This window comes from Saccopteryx leptura, chromosome 6 (genome assembly GCF_036850995.1).
Source record: "Saccopteryx leptura isolate mSacLep1 chromosome 6, mSacLep1_pri_phased_curated, whole genome shotgun sequence".
NCBI lineage: Eukaryota > Metazoa > Chordata > Mammalia > Chiroptera > Emballonuridae > Saccopteryx > Saccopteryx leptura.
The window spans coordinates 37,851,771-37,875,858 of NC_089508.1; the positions used below are offsets into that span (position 1 = coordinate 37,851,771).

Here is a 24,088-nt window from a genome sequence, read left to right on the forward strand (position 1 = left end):
TTATTTGGTCCTAGAGAGCAGAGCTGTGTTTTAAACTTTTCCTCTCAGTATCTAGTCGAGTGTGTAGCAGACCTTTTCATAGTCAATAAATATTTGTTGGATGACATTTTTTTTCTGCAATAGCTCTTTTCACTTATGCAACTTTCATTTTCTTTAGGTTCTTTCCATCTGCCCCAAGGACATGAGAGCTGACATCTGTGTTCATCTGAACCGGAAGGTTTTTAATGAACACCCTGCTTTCCGATTGGCCAGTGATGGGTGCCTGCGCGCCTTGGCGGTAGAATTCCAAACTATCCACTGCGCTCCTGGGGACCTCATTTACCACGCAGGAGAAAGTGTGGATGCTCTCTGCTTTGTGGTGTCAGGATCCTTGGAAGTCATCCAGGATGATGAGGTGGTGGCTATTTTAGGTACTGTGAACTTTCCTAATGTAGTAGCAAGTGCATAACAGTTTTAGAGATTTTGCTTCTCGGGTTTCTTAAGAGAAATTTTCTTTGCTTGCTCACTTAGGAAATTGGGTCACTTATGAGATGATGAATCTTAGTGAAAACTAGTAATGCTGTTTCAGCAGGAACAATAATAGTATTTGTCAAAGCTTAAGGGCCGCGTGAGGGTTTGATGACACTTTATTTGGCAACAATAGGACAGTACCTTTTAGACTAGAGCTTATCATAACCTAATGTGGCTGTACCTCCATGTTAGTAAGTGTGAAAATGGCTTGAGGAATGATTGTCAGGTTAGTAATCTAGAATATTAGTCTCAGAGGGGGCTACAGAACCTGTATAATTCAACACTTTCCTTTAGAGGTGAGCACAGTGAGGCCCAAAAGAGTTTAGTGATTTGCCCAGCCAGTTAGTAAATGAGTTAGGGTTTGAGTACAGATAAGCTACTCTCAATATTTTTATGTCATTAGAGTAGACTTAAGTAGTGAGTGAAGTGATGAAGAGATAAACGAATTTGACCCATTATATTGGAGTAATCACAATGCAAGTAAATTTAGGTCTTTAAAGCTGTTTTTTTTTCCATTTATAAACCAGGAAAATTATTTGGCTAATAATAAATTCATTCTAAAATTTAGGCACTTGGTAGTTAGTTGTACTAACAAAAAAGCAGTAACAGTGCCTGTACATGTCAAAACGTTTTTAAAATTACATGTTTGGGAACAATGTTAAATATTCATATTGATAGAACAAATGCCAAGTAATATTTTAGATTTTTTTTTTTTGCTCAAATATCAGCAGCAAGTTCTTGAATTCTACATAGATATAAAAGGAAGCAATAATGAGGTCAGAGGAGAATTATCCCTGGTTTTTTCCTCAAGTAAAATAAGTTAGAATTGCAGGATGTCAACTCCATTTTGATCACATTTTTCCTGGCTTGTGTCTCATGAAAAATGAGCTCAATTTTAAACTATTGGATTTTTTAGCTTCTGAGGTCAACCTGCATAGCTTGAGTGCCGCTTACTCTTGTAAGTACAAGATTGACTGATGCATTTTAGCAACTGCAAAAGCAAAATGCAGCAAAGAAATGAAGAACTGACTTCAAAAAGCACAGTTTTTGGCAAAGATAGAATTGAGCACCGAGAAACAATGACCCTTCCTAGAAAATCAGACCCTGTAAAATTTGTAAGGGTTAGAGAAAACAGTACAGGGTTGCCAATGACTGAGCACTATTGTTTGTAAATCTTTTCTTAACTGTGTAGAAATACTACGGCGGTTATGGTTAAATTTCACTTAGCAACTCTTCCTATTTTCGATTTTTTCGGGCAAGAAAAATTCACACAGCATTTCAGAGCCAGCACTGTGGGTGTGTTTAATGCTTTGTTTCCTAGAGTATAAAGCAGTTGTATATAATCCTTCATAAAAAGTATACATTTTGTCAGCACAATCCTTTGAGCTAAAAGAAAGCACGTACACACAACCATCGTTGTGTGCTTACAGAAGAAGATAAAACACAAGCCCCAAACAGGTGTCTTTTCTTTTCCTGCATGTTCATATCAATGGTGGGTGGGGGAACAGACATCCAATATATTAAAGTGAGGGCCGGCCGTTGTGATAAATTACCTCCTCTGTGTACTCATTGCCATTTGCTTTGCTCCATGGTCTTCATTACAGCCTCGCCCTGGTAACTTCTTTTCTGAAAAGAAGGCTGGAAAGAGCGCCGAGTGTGGCGCTGGGTCTGCTAAGCTGCAATCATTTGCTCAGTGAGACAGACAAAAACGCATTTTCTTTTCCTTTTAAAATATAATGGGAGCTGGTTTTGCCCATAGACACAGTAAAAATGAACACAGGGCCTCTGGGTATTGGACCAATCTCATCATATATCTGTCACATTTTATTTCCTTGAGTGTGTGCTGTTTGTTTATCCTCTTCAAAAATCTGAGGATTCAGTAACTTTTTATCTCTGAGCTTACTGAGTCAAATTATGTATATACCTCTCTGGCAACCTTCCGTTTGTTTTTCCATGGGCCTCTAACAAAGCTTAGGTCAGCCAAAAAAAAGCAGTCATATTTTTTTTTTTAAATGATTTGACCTGGAAATGGTTGCCCCCAAGGCAGAAGTAGGCAGGGAAGGGCAGGAAGGCATGATGCTGGCAGAGGCTGCAAGTGGGTCCCTGGGGTTGCCTTGGTGCCATGGGTCCCAGCAAAGACCCTGCCTACCCTCTTCCAGTCTGTGATTTGGATGATCCCTGAAGAGACAGATGCGGAGACAAGCTTCAGGAACTTGTGCCTGTGTTGAGCGTTCCTCCAGCCTGGGTTTGCAGGACAGGCAATGTGAGGGGGTTGTGTACTAGGATTGCACACTGCTGGTGACTTTCTGCAGAAGATGAGTGTGGGGCTGCAAGAGAGAGACGACTGCGCTACATGCCCCAAATGGGGTGTCCGCCATGGCCCAGAGCCTCCTTGTATTCACACCATCTGCAGGTTCCACCTTCCAGGCTGCTGAAGCTGGGTGCCTGCTCCTGCCCATACTTTGCTAGAAGGGCCTGGAAACTGCTAGAAGGGCCTTCCTTAACTGAGACAGCGTCTTGACTTGCAAAGCATCACACTTGGCTTTATTTGGTGACTTCTCAGTGTGGTTTCCATTGAGAGTGTATGTTCTCAGACTTGTCTAAATTAGGGATACTTTATTTTATGACTAAAAATGAGGGGAGGGGTTTCTTTAATGCTCAAGATTGCTTAATTGTTTAAAGAAAGGAGAGAAAAATAGTTACTCCTGACATTTTGATTACTGTCTATTCCAGTTCCTCCTCTTTTTCTTCTTCTCCTCCCCTCCTCTCTCCTCTCCTTTCCTCTCCTTCCCCTCCTTCCTCCCCTCCCTCCCTTTCATCCTCTCTTCCCCTCTTTTCCCCTCCCCTCTGCCTCCTCCTCTGTCTTCTCCTTCTCCTCCTTCTTGTAATTTTTTTGGTAGCTTACTTTTGGAATGATTACAAACATAGTGAAATGTTCCAAAAATAATCAGGGTGCAAAGTTTGATAAATATCCTTAGGGTTTTTTTTACCTTATTGAGTAAGTCGATTAGGTCTTCTATACCTTTACTTGTTTTTTTCCTCTTCTTGATCTATCTTTGAATGAAGAGTGGCACGTTAAAGCATCTTCTTGTTAACAGGCTTTATCTCTGTCTCCTTGCGTCTCCTGTAGTTTGTGTTTTATAGCGGTTGTTGCTGTGCACAGATATTCATAACTGTTATGTCTTCATTGTAAATTGTGGCTTTGAACATTGAAATAAATCCTTTCTCATTCCTCACATCTAAATACACTTGGAAAAATGAGTATCTGTCTCCGTTAAATAAGCAGGTCTTGCTCTCTCTTTACACTGATTTGTTTGCTGGTTGAAAGGTAGAGAAAGGAGGTGATTTTAAAATTAATTAAGATCTCTGAATCCAAAAACCAGGTGCAATTTTATTTTTTGGATCGTTGCCTCTAAACAATCTCTTGGTAGGTACATTATTCTTAGTGTGTCAAAAGTCCTAAGGTGGTTAATGAATAATTACTGAAGCATAACTAATTAAAGGAAAGATAAAAAAAATGTAGTCAACAAATACCTTCTTTTTTTAACACTGGAGGATGGCTTCGAGATGTTTTTCTAAATAGGGCAGATGAAGATAATTGCAGTTCATGTCTTTTTTCAACTTGAAGTTCTTTCAGTTCTTATACCTCCACTTTTTTTTTTTAACTTCCCACTTTTTATAAAACACAAAGAATTCTAAATTAAGTTCATAATGCACACCTAATATTTTATATTCTTTAATATCTTCTTGCTTTTTAGTTCCTAACCTATAATTACCTAATGTGAACAGATTTATTTGTATGGCTAAAAGAGCCTGGTTACTTCTAAGAGACTCAACAGAGTATATTGTATCTTTAGAAACTATAAAAATGGCATTTCCCTATTAACAATAGGCCCAGCTTCTAAGATATTTGTTTTGCTGCATTTACAGTTTGTCTTTCCTGTGGTTACTGAATATAGAATCATATGATTGGAAGCATTAATATAAGACAATTTGTAGCTAAGTATTTTAATTATAACTTCAAATTCACCAGAAAACTGTGCTTGTTTATGTGCAGTTTGGATGGAGCAGTTAGATACTGTTATAGGGTCAGGGAAAGGGGGCGTAAGTGAGAAAGGGAAAGACAAAATTAAATAAACTTAATAGCATAAAAAGGTAATTTCTAGTACCTGGGTTAAGATTCCATTTTAATTACAATCAGTCCATGTCTTATAAATATTTGTGCATTATCAAAGAAAACATATACTTTATGGCTCTCAGAATGACAAATGTGCTTCTTATTTTTATTGCAAAAAGAGAAAAAATCTTATGTGAATGAATAATATTTTTCTATTTTGAGACTGAGAAAATGTGACTTCTATTCTGTGCTTAAGATTTCTTCCTGTATACTTGCTATTAGAAGTCAAGTGCTTTGCATTTTAAATCCTTAAAATGACTTTTCCAAGCCCCAGCAAAATTTCTTTTGCATCTACTTTTCTATGTTTTGCGATACTGAACTGTGAACCTGGTAGGTTTGCTCTACATATGATGGTGATGAACTTACATAGTTAATTCAGACATTCTTATAAAGGGCAACTAGTATTTGTTTTTTGTTTTTTTTTAAATACATGCTTGTTTTGGTTTAAACTTTCGAAGTTGTGATTAAAACATCATTTAATCCCTGGTTCAAATTATACACTTTAGAGTTCTTCAGCCTATAGATTTCTGGATAAAAATGAGTCTTTATAATTTGGTCGTTTAGACTCAAGTTCAAACCTTCTCCTTACCATCCTTCAAGACTGAGTCTTGTGTATTCTATCTCCTTGGTATCTCTTTATCCTATCTTTAATATTCCTTCCCAGGACCACTGTGCTTAAAATTTTGGTCCTGGGCCATGGCTGCCATCTGAAAGGCCGATCTGCTTGCAATCTGTCATCAGCTTTAACCTCCAATTTTTGTGTTGTGCTGCCACTGCAGTAATCTTCCTAAGATATCACTTATTATGTCACTTTCATTGGTTGGATCAGCTTCTTTAGCGGCTTGGGGATAAGATGTAAGTACTAGCATGACCTGTAAGGCCTTTTAGGTCTTGATCTCTGTCCCCCTTTCTCCCCTGACTTGTGCCACTCCTGCCCTCACTCTTCTCCCCACACTGAATTGCCGGGAGCTTCCTGAGTACCACCAAGTCTTCTCTCCACACAAGCCTGGGCCCATCCTGCTTCCTTGTGGAGAACACCTTTTTCTCCCCTTTTTAGTTGTCCGTCTCTTGCTCACTCGTCTTCTTTTATTCTTCCCCTATTGCCTCTGTCTGGACTAGGGGCTTGTATTCTGGCCTTCTGCGGCATGCCCACTCCGGGTTCTTAGCCCTGGACTAGGGGCTTGTATTCTGGCCTTCCGCGCATGCCCACTCCGGGTTCTTAGCCCTGGACTAGGGGTTTGTATTCTGGCCTTCTGCGGCATGCCCACTCCGGGTTCTTAGCCCTGGACTAGGGGCTTGTATTCTGGCCTTTCGCGGCATGCCCACTCTGGGTTCTTAGCCCTGGACTAGGGGCTTGTATTCTGGCCTTTCGCGGCATGCCCACTCTGGGTTCTTAGCCCTGGACTAGGGGCTTGTATTCTGGCCTTTCGCGGCATGCCCACTCCGGGTTCTTAGCCCCTCTTCCTTTGGTCACTTGCCTCTTTGTCCTCCTACTGCATTGTGAACCCTTGAAATGTCTTGCTCGTTTTTGTCTCTGTCATCTGTGATGCACCTCCTTGGGTAGATTCTCAGTAAAAGTTCAGTAAGCCAATTTTTCTGGCCAGTTGTTTGGCTATTAAGCTGTTTTCATAATTGTTCTAGTTCTGTGTACCTGTGAAAATATGTTGTGTTCTGTTGCCATTTCCTTTAGGTTTTATTTTGAGATGCTGGCTACCCTCTGTTTTTCTTTTGTCTAGATGGTCACAGTAAAATGCATTTGGCTAAGACTCTGGCTTTAGCAGAGAGCTATCATGGACAGAAAATATTTTCCTGTTGTTAATTGGGCACTTTGAACAAGGAGAATAAGAAGGACTAAATGTTAAATATATCAGGTCACTCAAAACTCTTTATAATAAAATACTCTTTTCTTTATATCTATGGAAGGGGATTTATCTTTAATTTCTTTCTTTTTTTTTAATTCGGTGAGAGTAAGGGAAGCAGAGACAGACTCCCGCATGCACCCCAACTGGGATCCACCAAGCAAGCCCACTAGGGGGTAATGCTCTGCCCATCTGTGGTGTTGCTCCGTTGCTCAACCAAGCTCTTCTTAATGTCTGAAGTGGAGGCTCAAGCCATAGCTTCAAAAGGGAAAGACAGGGAAGGGGGGGGGGGAGAGAGAGAGAGAGAGAGAGAGAGAGAAGTGAGAGGGGGAGGGGTGGAGAAGCAGATGGGTGCCTCTCCTGTGTGCCCTGACCAAGAATCAAACCCAGGGCATCCACAGGCCAGGCCGATGCTCTATTACTGAGCCAACAGTCCAGTGCCAATCTTTAATTTCCAAAAGTGGCATCACTTTTGCCATCAACATCAACTGTAATGGCTAGTTTCACACAGAATTATTTTTATCAGAAAACAAACATTTAGGAGTTGAAAGGGCCTTAGAGAAAGAAAATCATATTCATAATTAGTAAATGACCTCTCCGAGGCTTATATAAAATTTAAAGTTTGTAAATACATTTTGATTTTTAATATTTCCTATCAAAACTTTTAAGATATATTTTTGAAAAATGCACTTCAGGCCCCTCTGAAAGTCTGTCTGATTTAGATACCAATAATTATTGAGTACTTATTATTTTATATGCATTATTACATCATATCCTTTAGTTAATTCTGTGCAGAATGTACTTGCTGTAGTCATCTTGGATGAAGAAACCAAAGCTCTTCACTATCAGATGATTCACCCAGGTCACAGCTGAAAAATAAGTGGTAGGCACCAGATTTTAACCTAGATCTGTCTGACTCTATGCCCATTCTCTTAACCAGAACATTACAAATGCAATGCTTCCTCTAACAGGACTTTTTATTAATTTAATTTGCTTTAATTTTAAATTATATTTATCAGGGTGACACTAGTTAACATAATCATATGTGTTTCAGGTTTCCAATTCCACAAAACATCTCTTTACACCCCGTGTCTAACAGGACTTTTTAGATACAATTTTGAAATGATACGACTGTTTGACTTAATCTTGATAGAAAAGAAAGGACCTATGTTAATTTGCCAGTTTGTTTCTTTTTATTAAAAAATGTTTTTCCAACAACACTGTTAAGTATCATTCCATTATGTGTTACAAAATCCTTCACCAAACATTACCTGAGTATGAGATGGTTAATGAGCTACTAAGTATCTAAAAATATGGTCATCTTCCAAGTGCCTTGTTCATCACTAGGCAGGTGTTTAGGATGGGGGCGAGCTCATGCACCCTCACAACACAAGGTGGAGATTCTAAGTTCTGTTTATGGGTCTTCCATCTTGGTCCTAGAAGAGTGCAGAGTCCTCTACTTGGTAGTTGTTAAAGTGGAAATGAAGCCTTCAGGAATGCTCCAGGGTTGCAAGAATGCCACAGATCTTTGCAGTTCTTTCCATGAAGAGATGGGATCACTTTCTCCACTCCTTGAATCTGTCCTTGTCTTGTGTCCTGTCTCAGTTCTTATGCTGAGCCGTCCTCCTTTCCCTTAAGTGTTGATGATCTGTGGTGGAGGTGGTGGGGAGGCTGCTTGGCCTGCTTTTCTTATTGCTCTTTGTTTACTTGAGGTCCTGACATCCAGTTATTGCTTCATCTGCATTTTCCCAGACAACCTTATTTAGTCTTAGTCTTACAAATAACTATTAGTCCTACCACTAGTCTTTATGTTAGTGTCTCCCTAGGTATTTTGATTGAAGCATTTTCACTAAGAAACTCCTTAGGAAAAATCTGTGGGAACAATACCAAGTTCTTTAATTTTAGTGATACCGTTTGTGTCCTTTATACTCGAAAATCAATTTGGTGGGATATGAAATTCTTGATTTACCGTTCTTTCCTAGAGTACCTTAAATGGGTCACTCCTACTCCACTCAATCAATAGGCATGTGATAGAGCTTTATTTTTTCTACTATCATAACTATTCTTTCTCTCCCTTTCTTCTTATTGTCACTGCTTTAACTCCCAATGAGATGGTTGTGGTTACAAGGTGAAATTACATGTTTGTAATCTGTGAAATACCATATTATTGTTTCACAGTAAAGTGAATAGTCTTTCAACAGTGCTCCCTTTTCCACGTTTCACACTGTTATTAGTCCTGTTTTTAAAGCACTGGACAAGTCATGACTCTCTTTATGTGAAATCTTTTAGAAGTTCCCTCTTTAAAGCTGGATTAAAAAGGCTTTGTTGCATGGCATTCAAAGTTCTCCCTCTTGGGTCCCATTTCCTCCTCTGAACTTGGCTCTCTCTCTGTCTCCCGTAGGTTTCTAGGGTAGTGGGCTATCATTTCCTCAGCAGATTGTGCTCATACTGTTTTGTCGACCACCTATGTCACCCTTGTCCTTGAGGGTCAGCTATGATTAAACTCAAACACTACCTTCTTTGTAAAGTCTTTTCTGAATCCCCTCAAGTTCAAAACAATTGTGTGTGTGTGTGTTTGTGTGTGTGTGTGTGTGTGTGTGTGTGTGTACGTGCATTCTTTGCCTATCCTGGTCCTATAGAACCCCCCATTTTATAATTTTTTCCATGTTTCTCTTACAAAATTTAAAACTCCTAAAAGCCGGATTTTTATGTCTTGCATGTCTCTACTCTGCACAGCACAAAGAACACATTCCAACTTAAAGGCAGTGTTAGGACACTTGACTCATTAATTAAATGGGGTGAATAGGGCAGCCATAACTTCTCCCACATGTGAAAGTTTTAAGACTTAGTTGTAATAGGAGCATTATTATAAGCATCAACTGCAAATGCTTTCTTTGGAAAAGAAAACAGAAGAGTTTCAAGATCTCACTGTTTTTCAAGTTAGTCTTTATCTTGGATTTTTAAATAATATGCTATATACTTTCTTCATTTGCACACATATTTGGGTTTCTACATACAAACAATTTGTTCTTAATACTAATACTGCCAAACTCAGGATTCCTAGACTGTGTATTATAATATATTCTACCTTCTTAAAGGTGATTATGCTACCATGCTCTACCAATATAAGACTAATCTCTTATTTAAAAAAGAAAACAATAAGAGCTACTTGGCTCACCTAACTGGTGGCATAATAAATAGAACATCAACCTGGGACACTGAGGTCCCAGGTTCAAAACCCTAAGGTCACCAACTTGCACATGGGCTCATCCAGCTAGGGCAGAGACTCACCAGCTTGAGCATGGATCATTGACATGAATCCACCGTCACTGGCTTGAGTCCAAAAGTCACTGGCTTAAAGCCCAAGGTTGCTGGGTTGGGCAAGGTGTCACTGTCTTGGCTGGAGCCCCCCAGCCAAGGCATGTATGAGAAGCAATCAATGAACAACTAAAGTGCCACAACTATGAGTTGATGCTTCTTATCTCTCTCCCTTCCTATCTCTCTTTCTCTCTCTATCTCTCTCTCTCTTGCTTAAGAAAAGCCAAAAAAAAATCATCCTCAACAACAAAAACAAAAAATAACAACAACTATTTGACTTATTCTTTGTGTGTGTAAATAGAAACCTATAAGCTACATCAGTGATGTTTTTTGGTAGATAAGAAGTATTCACATATCTAAAGTGTCTACAAGTATGTATCTAATATATTTTTTCAACAGAATGACTTTGGACATGGATCACTAAAGATTGGTGGGCATAAATTTTAAGTTGTTTAAAAGATTCTATTCTAATAACCTATGTAGTTTCTTAATTTTAATGCTCATCATTTTGTTATTTTTGTTCTTTTCATTGAAAATATTACTTTATGACACTTGCTTTTTCTTAAAATAGTGTACTTTAAAAACTCATAGTGCCTGACCAGGTGGTGGTGCAGTGGATAAAGCGTCAGACTGGGATGCAGAGGAGCCAGGTTCAAAACCCTGAGGTTGCTGGCTTCAGCAAGGCTCACCAGCTTGAGCCCAAGGTCACTGGCTTGAGCAAGGGTCACTCAGTTTGCTGTAGTCCCCTGGTTAAGGAACATATGAGAAAGCAGTCAATGAACAACTAAGGTGCCTCAATGAAGAATTGATGCTTCTCATCTCCCTTCTTGTGTGTCTGTCCCTATCTGTTTCTCTGTCTCTGTCACACAAAAAACTCATAGTATTGTTCATTCATAAATGAATATATTTTGTGCATGTGTATATAATAAAGTTTATAAGCCTACTGCAATAATCAATTATAGTGAAGAGCTTCCTAATAAATAAAATTAAGTCCATTGAAGAAAAGAATCAATAAATAGAGCCATAGTTATATCCCAACATACACTCACAGGAAACCACCTAAGTAAACTTCAAATGCTGTATTTTTAGGGATTTGTTGGCTATATTAGATAGCTGTACCCACTGATGAACGACTGAGATCATTTTAATGCATTTATCTTATGCACATCATTAACTCACCAAATAGTGCGTTTCTCATATTTAAAAACACTCTGGCTGTAAAAGCAGCACCTCAGGAGACAACAATCCCCAAGCATACCAGGATCTGTATTACTCCTTTAATTACATTGTATCAATAGCTTGTCTTTAAATTTTCTACTTTCCTACTCTATGCATTGTTCACATTTGCTTCTATTTTACAATCCTGTTTCTGAAGTTTAGGAGTGAAATACTTCATAAGACTTAATGCAGAGAACTGAGAAAATATCATATATTAATAGTCCAAATAACAACTTTCATGTTGAGTGTGAACTTTTCTACTAATTTTAGGGCTTTGGGAGAAGGTTTGTTTTCTCAAGCTCTAATTGTTTATAGTTAAGACTACTTGCACCCAGTGGGAGCTGACCTAAAAACTAGCACCAGATATTCTACACTCATTATGAACAGGAGTTCTTAGCCCTGAGAGTGTGCAGAATCTTTGTCATGAAGAAAAGGGTACTTCTACTTCAATATTGGCTAGCCCATGCATAATTTCATATGTCCACAACCTGTGATTTCTGCAGATTACTTCATGTAAATGTGCACAGTATTCCTTAAAGAAGGACGTTAGCCAGATCTACAGTGGGTGGTAAATTAATTAATTGATTTTACATGACAACCATCTTCCCAGAAGGGCCATAAAAGTTTACTGTGAATTGACTATTAAGTGTTATAAAAAACTGGATAAAAACCTTTTGAAATGGTGAATTAATACCCAATTGATATATTGTGATTCCTTATGGAAAATCTATGTTATATAACAGTATTGCTTATTATGTAATGTTAATTCTGATGATGAGAGCAGAATTATCCACATTTGTTAATTCTGCTATGTTCTTGTAAACTTTTTTTTACGGCAGTAACAGGCCATAAGGTTTACTTTGGTTGGGTAAGTTAACTTTTCTGTTACTTTTCAACCTTGCAATGGGATTTGGAATTGAGGCCCAAGATTTTAAGTTCTTTTTAATGTTTGTTTTGAAAATTAGACACTTACAAACTATTATCTTGAAAATATAAGTTGGTGGTTTTGAATTGACTTATTATAGACTTATAGATGTAGAAGAATCTTAAGCATTAGTTTTTGTTTATCCTTTTCCCTATACAGTCAGAGGAACCTGTGATGATCCAGGTAGCTCAGTGACCTGATCTAAGTCACACTGTTTGTGGTAGAGCCTCAATTCTAACACTAATTCTGCATTTCCCATTTTTTCTCCTTTTTTCCCTCCCTTTCTCTTCTTTTCTCACATGATTTTATTTTTAGAAAATATATATTTGTTGAGCTCCTGAACTGTTCTAGGAATTGAGGTTAATGGCAATGGTCAAAATAGAGAAAATGCCCTTTCTTCATGAGTGTATATTCTAATTTAATTCTGTTCTTTCTGCATCAGAGGTTTTTTATTTCTCCAAGATACTAAAACTATAAGTTATTTGAATTAAAAAATTTTGATAGAAATCTGGTAAAGATTTAAATTTTGTCAGTTAAGTTAAATAGAATATGTAACAGACATTTGAGTGCTTCCATAATTAAAAATGGTAAGGGGAATTCTTTTATTTACTGAGCATATTTTACTTATTGATGATGCACTTATCATCAGTGAGTATTTATTGACTATTCCATAGATTTATGCACATATTTTTAGTCTTATTAAAAAGGTAGGACATCTGTGAAAATAATTTGCTATTTTTAAATTAGGCAAATTCATTAGAGAAACATTTGGAAAACATAAAGTAGAAAGAAGAAAAGCAATAAACACATCATTTGAAGCCAATTGCTATAATTATTTAAATGCATTCTCTTGTAGTCTTTTATCCCTTTTAATTTTTAACACAGTCTATTATCAACTGACATTAATAATAACATATAATGTACTATATAGAACAACATAAAATATTAAAATGCAATACCATGTAGTTCTATCAAGATTATTTTCCTTTAAAAACAGAAGTAGTCATTTCACTGACAATTCATTTAGTCTTGGAGTTTTACTTTTATTTTTATGTACTTTATTATAGCTATAACCATAATCATATTCTTCTTTGTATCTTTATTTTTCTAAATTTAGAAGGTAAGCATTTTTGCATGTTATTTGAAAAACTAGTTTTAATTCTGTACGAATTGACAATAGGTAGAAAAATGAATTTTTATTGTTGTTGGATATTTATTTACTTATTTATTTATGCCAATCTGGGATTGTGCTTAATAACATTACAGTGAAGATTACATATGTTGGTTCTAATCCTTTTGATAGATTTCTAGAAGTGGAATTACTGAGTCAAAGGCATTGATTATTACAGTTACTAAACATGAAAATTAAATAGTTTAAAACTAATGAGCACTTAAATCGCTTCATGTTCATTTTTGAAATATCTCCTAATTTTTGTGAGGTTTTACTATGAGTGATAAATGAGAACTGGTCACAGAAATGAAACAGAAAAAAATGTAACACTTTTTCTATCTCTTCAAAAGAAAAAAACAAGTATAGAAAGAATAGCAAGGACAAAAGAGGAAGAGAAACAAGAGGTAGATCAAAGAAAGCAGCCCTTCAAAAGCTCTGTTATTTTAATAGCACCAGGGACTATCATAATATAACAGTTGTTGATCTTGTCTGTTCAAAAAATAATACCTGTATATAAGACTAAATAAAACTCATTCATTATCTCTTAAAGCAGAGAGAACCTACTATTTTATTGTATTGGCTTTGTATATACATGTGTGTGTTCCTGACAGGTATGATAAGGTGCATAAAATGAGATCATATCATACTATGCATATGATTAATATCCTGCTTTTATTATTTTATATAATGTGAACATTCCTCTGTTGCTTTTTTTAAAACTAAATTTTATTGTGGAAATACTAGTTAACTTAATTATACAGGTTTCAGGAGCCCAACTCCACAACACATGTCTGCACACCAGTTGTGTGTTCACCAGCCAGGTCAAGTCTTTGTCCATCATCACTAATCCCCCTAACCCTTCTCCATCTTCCCCCTGTTGCTTTTTATCAATTTATTTAGTGGCTGCATAATATTACATAATTTACTATTCACTTTCATTTGTAATATTTCTACCATTTTTGGATATTATAAATATTACTTCAGTGAACATTTTATAAGTAAATAGAACTTCTAATAATGTAATTAGAATATGTATCATTGAAATTCTTCATTTAAGGACAATGCCATTTCTAAAATTTATCTGTGTAAGTGGAGGTAGGGTTTATCTTTTAAATTTCTATAGCTAAAGTCTCCTTAGGTTATTGTGTTGCTCTGGGACTTTATACACTTTATTTGGGTCCCAGGTTTCTAATTATTCTTTCTCAAACAATTGACAATGTCACAGACTAAAAAGAATTTCTGAGGGCCCAGAAACAAATAAGATTATTTAAGATAAATGAAATATCCATTATAGTTATTTTTATGCTGACCATATGATTACACGGTGGTTTCAATCACCACCTCAATGATATGCGTGTTTTCTTTTTGTATCCCAGAGTGCCTGTGGTTCTCTAAGGATTTTCAAACTGCTTGTGTGGGCAAAGGATTTGTAATCTCTCTCACTCAACCTTTCTCCTTTTCTTTCTTCCTTCCTTCCTTCCTTCCTTCCTTCCTTCCTTCCTTCCTTCCTTCCTTCCTTCCTCCCTCCCTCCCTCCCTCCCTCCTTCCCTTCCCTTCCCTTCCCTTCCCTTCCCTTCCCTTCCCTTCCCTTCCCTTCCCTTCCCTTCCCTTTCCTCCCTCCCTCCCTCCCTCCCTCCCTCCCTCCCTCCTTACCTCCTTCCTTCCTTCCTTCCTTCCTTCCTTCCTTCCTTCCTTCCTTCCTTCCTTCCTTCCTTCCTTCCTTCTTTCTTTCTTTCTTTCTTTCTTTCTTTCTTTCTTTCTTTCTTTCTTTCTTTCTTTCTTTCTTTCTTTCTTTCTTTCTTTCCTTTCTTTCTTTCTATCTTTCTTTCTTTCTTTCTTTCTTTCTTTCTTTCTTTCTTTCTTTCTTTCTTTCTTTCTTTCTTTCTTTCACTTCTTTCTTTCTTTCTTTCTTTCTTTCACTTCTTTCTTTCACTTCTTTCTCTCTTCCCGTCTCTCCTCTGTCCTCCCCTCCCCTCCCTTCTAACCCTCTTTTCTCCTCTCTCTCTAGTTGTCTCTTCTCTCTCTCTTTCACACACACACACACACACACACTCACACACTTCTCTGGTTACATGTTATTTTTTCTCTCTAGTGGTCTGTCTTGCATATCTTTCTTCTTTTTACCCCATCAGTTCTGACTTTAATTTTCATGATGAGAACAGATATATGCTCATCTCTGGGATTAGAAAGAAGAAAGAAGAACTCTTTGGTAGAGTGCCTGTAGGATGACTTTTTTGCCTGCATATGCCAGGGGCTCTTGTGGAACTGCCTCAACACGAAGGCAGCTAAGTACTCTTGATTTGGAATGATGAACTGTTGCATCCCAATTCCACTAATTGGAATGTACTCTGAAGTGAATGGTAGATTTCTAGAATTTTAAAAAGACACCCACATTTCTCTACAGTAGAGGACTCTTTTTGGAACTGTTTATGGCATGACCATGTGGGTCTCCGTGTTTCACACAGCTTGGCTTCTTAGGCTCTGTGGCTGTGGATGGAGCTCTTGGGCTGGGGACTTGCATAAGGCTTGGCTTGATGGAGAGAGAATAGCATCCTTGGGGAATTAGTCATGGTGAGTTGTAGTCTGCCTGGAGCACAAGGCTTAGTTGCTGAATAATGTATGTTTAATATATGTTGAATCAGTTCCAGATTTATAAAGGCTGTAGCAGTTGATCTTGTATATTGCATTTTACTGTCATCTCTACTAGGAGGAGCAGAAGGGATGAGACTAAGAATTCTCCTTAGCTCCTTCTAGCCAGAATGGGAAAAGCTAAAGTGGCAAAAGATAATGAAACTATACTGCTCACAAAAATTAGGGGATATTTTATCACTTCATATGAAGTGATAATTTTTGTGAGCAGTATATTTGTTAAAAATGAGGGTTTTAATCCAATAAAAAAATGGGAAGAGGACATGAATAGACACTTCTCCCAGGAAGAGATACAAATGGCCAACAGATATATGAAAAGATGCTCAGCTTCATTAGTTATTAGGGAAATGCAAATCAAAACTACAATGAGATACCACCTCACCCCTGTTAGATTAGCCATTATCAACAAGACGGGTAATAGCAAATGTTGGAGGGGCTGTGGAGAAAAAGGAACCCTCATTCACTGTTGGTGGGACTGTAAAGTAGTACAACCATTATGGAGGAAAGTATGGTGGTTCCTCAAAAAACTGCAAATAGAACTACCTTATGACCCAGCAATCCCTCTACTGGGTATATACCCCAAAACCTCAGAAACATTGATACGTGAAGACACATGTAGCCCCATGTTCATTGCAGCACTGTTCACAGTGGCCAAGACATGGAAACAACCAAAAAGCCCTTCAATAGAAGACTGGATAAAGAAGATGTGGCACATATACACTATGGAATACTACTCAGCCATAAGAAATGATGACATCAGATCATTTACAGCAAAATGGTGGGATCTTGATAACATTATAAGGAGTGAAATAAGTAAATCAGAAAAAAACAAGAACTACATGATTCCATACATTGGTGGAACATAAAAATGAGACTAAGAGACATGGACAAGAGTGTGGTGGTTACCAGGGGTGGGGGGAGGGAGGACAGGGGGAGAGTTAGGGGGAGGGGGAGGGGCACAGAGAACTAGATAGAGGATGGCGAAGGACAATCTGACTTTGGGCGAGGGGTATGCAACATAATCTAATGACAAAATAACCTAGACATGTTTTCTTTGAATATATGTACCCTGATTTATTAATGTCATCCCATTACCATTAATAAAAATTCATTTAAAAGAAAAAAAAAATGAGGGTTTTGACTTCTTCATATATATGATTTCATTTATTCATATTACCCCAGATTGTCATCAAATACTGAATTCAGGGCGATATTACTTTACATATTAAATAAAAGTGCTGTAAATTGTTATATGTGTACAGATGGGGTTATACACTCAAGTGCAAAATTATGCTAAGAGATCAATACCATCTATGAAACTGAATAAAAATGGTGATTAGGATAAGAACTAGTGTAGATGCTTGAATACATATCTTATACTGTTTTCCAGGGAAAGGTGATGTATTTGGTGACATCTTCTGGAAGGAAACTACCCTTGCTCATGCGTGTGCCAATGTCCGGGCACTGACATACTGCGACCTTCACATCATCAAGCGAGAAGCCTTGCTCAAAGTCCTGGACTTTTATACGGCGTTTGCAAACTCGTTCTCAAGGAATCTCACTCTTACTTGCAATCTAAGGAAACGGGTATGTTGTCTGGATCCACTTTCACTTATTAGTATCCACAGGGTTAATATGTCGTGCTCTATTAGTGGAAGATTGGAAAGTTATTTCATTTTGCAGAAGTACATTCCTATCAATGTGAAGTGATATATATATATATTTTTTTTCTTATCTTTTGTTTACCTTTTAAGGGGGGAGGGAACCCATTAGTACATGGATAAAGATTTGAGTCATTACAATTTAAGATGAAAAATGAAAAAATAAACAAGCTGCGCTAATTCTTAGGGTTTGTAATACTGCCATAAAATTAATATTAGTGTCTATATGTAAATTTTTTATGCTGGTAAGGTTAATCAAACTGGTTTCCCATTTTACATTGCGAATTCACTTTAAAATCTCCTTCTCACTTACTAATCAGTTCATAAAGCTTATTCCCCGTTAATTCTTTCTAAACACACCATTAAAAAAAATACTTAGCTGTGCTGACATATCCTGTGAAGAGGTATAGGGATCCTTTACTTTGCACTGCTGCTGCAAAGCTAATCTTCATTGCCATTTTTTTCTCTATTGATGATGTGACATAGATTTAATTTGCATAAAAAATCTCCTAGCTCTGATTTATAGGTCATTGGACATTGGCTAGAGCTCTTTTATTGCCAAGAATGAAATATACATTTGGATAACCACACAGAAGGAATTTCATGTAAAATGATTGCCTGTCTACTATGGTGAAGTATTTTGAAATTACAAGCCTTTTCTTCCACTACCGCATTAGACAGAACCTTCCCTGTAGTTAAGATGGAGTGGAGAAAAGTCAAGCCAAGAGACGAATTAATGTCTGCACTGTAGGAACCGAGTAATGAACATAAGCAAATCCATGTAATTCCCTATTCAGGGTTCTGAGCGAGGATAAGTGGAGGAGTCATGTTCGTACAGCTGTCACAATATTTGTTCTGCATTTGAATAGGATTTTCAGTCTATATTTTTTGTTAACACATAGTTATTGAGCACCCACAACCTGCAAGACAAAATGTAAAGAGCTGTCGAGAGCACAGTGACTTAACAGAGTCTGTATATCAAGGGGCCTACAGTCAAGTGTGACCATTATGTGAAATGCAAATTTATCAAACATATTAATATATTTGTGCAAGTAACTGAAAGTTAAGGTAGTAATAAATGTGGAAGAGGGGTGTCAAATGTAAACTAAATATGGAACTTTCTTGCTTATTCGTTAGGGAGCTCTCAGTCCCTTTTAGTATTAGGCAGAGCTGTCTCCTTTGGTTTATGCTCTACCTTCACCAATGACAAATTCTTTTTCTACAAGGCAGCCTGTTAGATTTTTGAAGCTCTTATATTTTAAGTCTTTCCCAATCTAAATTGTTGCCACTTTTGGAATCTTTTCACATGCTGCAAGATTACCCAAAAGCCCTATCTATTGTTGTTACAGTCCTCAGTAGAGACCTTATTTGTCACTGTCCTCCTCAAAGCATGTTGTTTATACAAAATCTCTTCTGATGTTTATAATGTTCCTGTGAAAAAAGGGCAATTATTTTCTCTTCAAAACATACAAGGAAACCCAGGCCCAGAGGGATTAATATCAAATCACCAACTGATATATTTGCAATGCAAGTTCTGATAATTAAGAACTCACAAAGTCAGATAATTAAGAACTCACCAGTAGAAAATAAATTTTGCTTCTTCAAAATGAATTCATCACAAAGCTCTCATGCCTTTTTTTCATACATCTGAGCACATGCATATCACACACACGTGCACACATACATGTGTATACACGAGCACACACACAGGTTATAAGAGCCGAGTGCACATACCAGCATGGCTACCTCTAATAGGAAGAGAAGCTAGAAACAAAGTGTGTGTGGTTTTTATAAGGGGACCCGGGAAGGTGCACTTGCCTTTGCAGGTGCCAGTGTGAGTTACATCGGATGGCTTCTTCTCTTTATAACCTACTCCCTGTTATAACCTGTGTCAGTTTAAATTTTTTTTTCAGCCTTTCTGAAATTGGTGGACAGTCTCAATGACTTGGCAAAATGTATAAGCAAGCATATTGCCAGTCAGTGTCACTTTATTCTCAGGAAAAAAGGGGGGAAACTAAGAAAATATCCTCCAGTCATTCCTGAGAAGCTACCATTTTGAGAGTGTATTTTACAGCCATGCACTTCAACGTATTTCACATATAATAACGAATCTTATTAAATGTCCACCACCCACAGACAACAATCCCTTGTATAATCTTTATTTCATCTATGGGGAGGTTAAATTCTGAGAATAGGACAGCTAATCATGACATTATGGGTCAGGGTCAGGGTTTGAATCCATCTCTGTCCAATTCTAAAACCCATACTCTTTAGACTGTACCCAGTTGCTTTGGCTGGTCCAAGTGGCTCACAGTTATTTTCCCACAACAATATCCTACAGACAGACTCAGCAATTTGCCAATTTTTTAATTCACTCAATCATGTTAACTCCATTCCCAAGTGAGCTATTAATTTAAAAAAATGCTGTTTTTATTGCTTTTATTGTAAGCCTTCTTGCAATGAACACTTATTGTGAATCATATGATTAAAACTATGTCCTTAGTGGGCTACAGACATCTCATAGCTGTCATAACCATAATTAAGGGTGTGCTTCTAGGAAGCTGAGGGATCAGATTTGAAACCATAACGTTCAGCTGTCATTGGTTACAGCTCTGGCCGTGCAAGCAGACATGGTGGCTAAGTGAGAGGTTTGTGTAGTGTACAGTTCTTGGTGGCTATTACAGGAAGGAATGTCATAGCATTTTCGAACTTACCTTCATTCCCACTAAGGAAAAGTAAGATTTTTGTTATGGAAATATAGTCCTCACTAAATATCTTTAAACTCTTTTATATACAATTCAAGAACTACAACTGGTCATCTCATCCAACAACTAGAGCAACATTTTCTGTCAAAGACCAGAAAGTAGACATTTTAGGATTTGAGGGCCATGGACTATCTGTCTCACCTACTCAGCCTTGCCACTGCAGTGTGACAGCAGCAGTCTTAGCTTGCGCCGCCATGACAAAATACCACAGCCTGGCAGGCTTAAACAATAGGCATTTGTTTCTCACTGCTTAACCCATTTAGGATACTTTTTTTTCTGGAATACCAAAATGATGTTTATTAAATTAAAGACCAGCTCTTATGCATGTGTCTGAGAGGGCAAGTGGCACACCCAGCACAGATGATGCCTAAATTTTCAAGGATGTTAATCAGACTTTTAAAGTAATTTTTGCTCATTCTGCCCAGGTGTTATACAATGATGTTTATTATGTATATAAAGGAGTTAACAGTAGGCATGACTGCTGTATTATTATTATTACAGAGACAAAGAGAGAGTCAGAGAAAGGGATAGATAGGGACAGACAGGAACAGAGAGAGATGAGAAGCATCAATTATCAGTTTTTTGTTGGGACACCTTAGTTGTTCATTGATTGCTTTCTCATATGTGCCTTGACTGTGGGCCTTCAGCAGACCGGGTAATCCCTTGCTCAAGCCAGCGACCTTGGGTCCAAGCTGGTGAGCTTTGCTCAAACCAGATGAGCTTGCGCTCAAGCTGGCGACCTCAGGGTCTCGAACCTGGGTCCTCTGCATCCCAGTCCAATGCTCTATCCACTGCACCACCACCTGGTCAGGCATGACTGCTGTATTTTGAAAGACCTGCTTATAAAATGAGCCCTTGGCTGGCCTTTGGGAACTTGGATTTCAAGAGATTTTCCACACTCTAATGAGTGGCTCACTATGCCCGCACTACAGTGTGTTCATAAAGTCATGGTGCACATTTGACATGTCACAGGAAAGCAACAAAAGATGATAGAAATGTGAAACCTGCACCAAATAAAAGGAAAACCCTCCCAGTTTCTGTAGGATGATGACGTAACACCGTGTATACAGCGGAGCAGCCCACGGTCATGCCAGTCGAAATGTGGATGGTACAGAGGAAAGTTCAGTGTGTTCTGTGGCTCGCTAAATTCGAATCCATGACCAAAGTGCAATGTGAATATCGGCATGTTTATAACAAAGTGCCACCACATAGGAATAACATTACTTGGTGGGATAAGCAGTTGAAGGAAACCGGCAGTTTGGTGGAGAAACCCCGTTCTGGTAGGCTATCAGTCAGTGACGAGTCTGTAGAGGCTATATGGGATAGCTACCTAAGGAGCCCTAAAAAATCTGTGCATGAACCACATTGAACTGCACTGAATAGGTATGAAGCTGGGAGAGTTTCCCTTTTATTTGGTGCAGATTTCACATTTCTATCGTCTTTTGTTGCTTTCCTGTGACATGTCAAAAGTCCACCATGACTTTATGGACACACTGTATTTCTTCAAACAGTGTGGTTCATGCTAAACATTTACTTTACTTCCAGGAGTCTGGAATGTTGATTTGAGCCAGGCAGAAGATATTTATATGACCAGCCTTTCATAAATATGCTGGACACTGAGTTCTTAGTAAGCATCCCTGGTGGCAGCATTTCACAAGTGTGACAGCTTGTTGCTGAAGGAATCGGGGACAGGACCTCTGGAGACTTGTGCTTAGCTTCCCCTTGCTAAGTTTGCTTTATGCCGTAGTTAGTCAAAGCTGCGACTATATGCTAAATTCTGTGAGTCCTCTTAGTAAATCATCCAACCTGGGGGTGGTCTTAAGGACCACCAATGTACCATTTATAAAAGTTGATTAGAAATCTATATTCCCTGAGGTCCTCAAATTTGCAGATACCTTGGTAATTTCACTATAGCATTTCATTCCATAAAAGATACTGAAACTTACATTGTGTTTTATGAGTATAAAAAAATGAACTATTTTAAAATTGGTGGGTGTATTTGTCCATGCAGCTGTCAGGAATATTCCATTTCCTTGAAACCTAAAATAAATGCTACTTTGGCTCTCCTAGCAGCATTAACTATGGCTGGGATTTCTAATTATTTCTAAGTGTTTCCTTCACTTTCAAAATAGCAAGAACATATTTTCCTCCAGATTGTTTAAATAGGATGAGTGGGGAGTTTTATTTGTTATATTCTGTACCTCTTCTAGTGAGACACTTTGATGAAGTGTGGTACAGTAAGTATTGACTGGTTCAGGATATGTTCAGTGATACCTATTGTGCCCCTACTCTGTAGCTGTAGGGTAATGGGGAAAAAAGGCCAAGTGCTTGCTCTCCAGGAACCTGCGATCTAGTGAGAGTCAGGTGGATAAATCATAATAGAGTCAGATAAGTGCTGGAAGAGGGTTACCCTCAGGGCAACAGTGGGGCACAGTGGAAATAAATCTAACTCATCCTGAGAAATAGGGGTGATGACAGCACTGGAGTTAGAGTTTTATTTCAAAAAGAAAACTATTCTAGAGCAAGGAAGGATCTTGTTGGTTGTTTAGTCCAACTTATTTTCTCTAAAGATGAGAAAACTTAGACCCACAGAATTGCATGAATTGCTTAAATTCACTTAGCTAATTAGTGGTGGAAGTGGGATTGGGATCTAAGCCTTCTGAACCCACTGCTGGCTATATTTCTGCTGTTTAGCCTAGATTATAAGCCTTGTATAGAGGACTGTGAGTATAATGCAAAACTGGATCATGTTCATTTTTAATAGGGAAGAAGGGAGGTAGACAGCATGACTATGCATGTGATTTATACACTGATTTGGGTGTTTTTCATAGTGATTTAGAATAAAACTAACACTAGAGTAAAAAAAAAGTATTCAAAGTCCTGAATAGGACTCATAGTCTCAGCATGAATCAGTGTACATGGTGTGGTCATAGTAGGCATGTCACATTCTGAAGGGTCATGTTTTAGTAAAAGCACGCAACTTACATATCAATATTGTGTTGCATATCAGATGGTGATACTGAATATGGTAAAATCATGCTTTGCTGATAAAACAGTGTTCTAATACTCTTTGCTGTCTTGTCAATACTTTTAAGAACTATATATTATGGCTGCTGTACCACCTAGTATTAGCATACATAGAAAGAAAATTTCTCACATTAAACAAACACCTATTTTTTCATCTTGTGTTTTGTTATTTTTGAAGAGGCTAGCATTTTTCCCATTAGACATTATGAAAAATTATTGACAAGTTTACTGCCAAATATGGCAATTATGAGTACTAATAAATTGCTGACTTTAAAGAAAAGGGAAAGAAGGAAGGAAGGAAGGAAGGAAGGAAGGAAGGAAGGAAGGGAGGGAGGGAGGGAGGGAGGGAGGGAGGGAGGGAGGGAAGGAAGGAAGGAAGGAAGGAAGGAAGGAAGGAAGGAAGGAAGGAAGGAAGGAAGGAAGGAAGGAAGGAAGGAAAACAAGTGTCTCCATGGAGAATTGGGAAAACCTGAGACCTGATTGACAACAGAAAACAGGCATGGAACGAGCTGGTGTTGAGAACAATCCTTTGTTAGAAGTGAGAACTGAGATTATGATATGGCCAATTCCAAAAAATCAAGTGAATATATCAATAACTGAAATTTGAAAAGAAAATAATATAATGAAGATTGAATAATGTTCACACAGGCTAAAATTGTTCGTGGGCTTCCCTTTCAAAGACCATATTCATTATATTAGTGTGTATAAACCCTTCTTGTGGTCCTGGCCAGAAAATTGTTGCGTCTTTTTAGTCCATGGTTCTGCTGAATGTGTTGTGGGTATAATGAAAACTTCTTAGCCAAATGGC

The 24,088-nt window shown here is 37.8% G+C and overlaps 1 protein-coding gene across 1 annotated transcript in view; it reads left to right on the forward strand.

Moving 5' to 3' along the window:
- Nucleotides 1-24,088, forward strand: part of KCNH5 (potassium voltage-gated channel subfamily H member 5) — a 314,219-nt gene that overhangs the window by 220,725 nt on the left and 69,406 nt on the right. Inside the window, exons 9-10 of the mRNA XM_066342396.1 lie at nucleotides 158-410; nucleotides 17,218-17,414. Coding sequence (XP_066198493.1) covers nucleotides 158-410; nucleotides 17,218-17,414 — 450 coding nt within the window. The remainder of the gene's footprint in view (nucleotides 1-157; nucleotides 411-17,217; nucleotides 17,415-24,088) is intronic.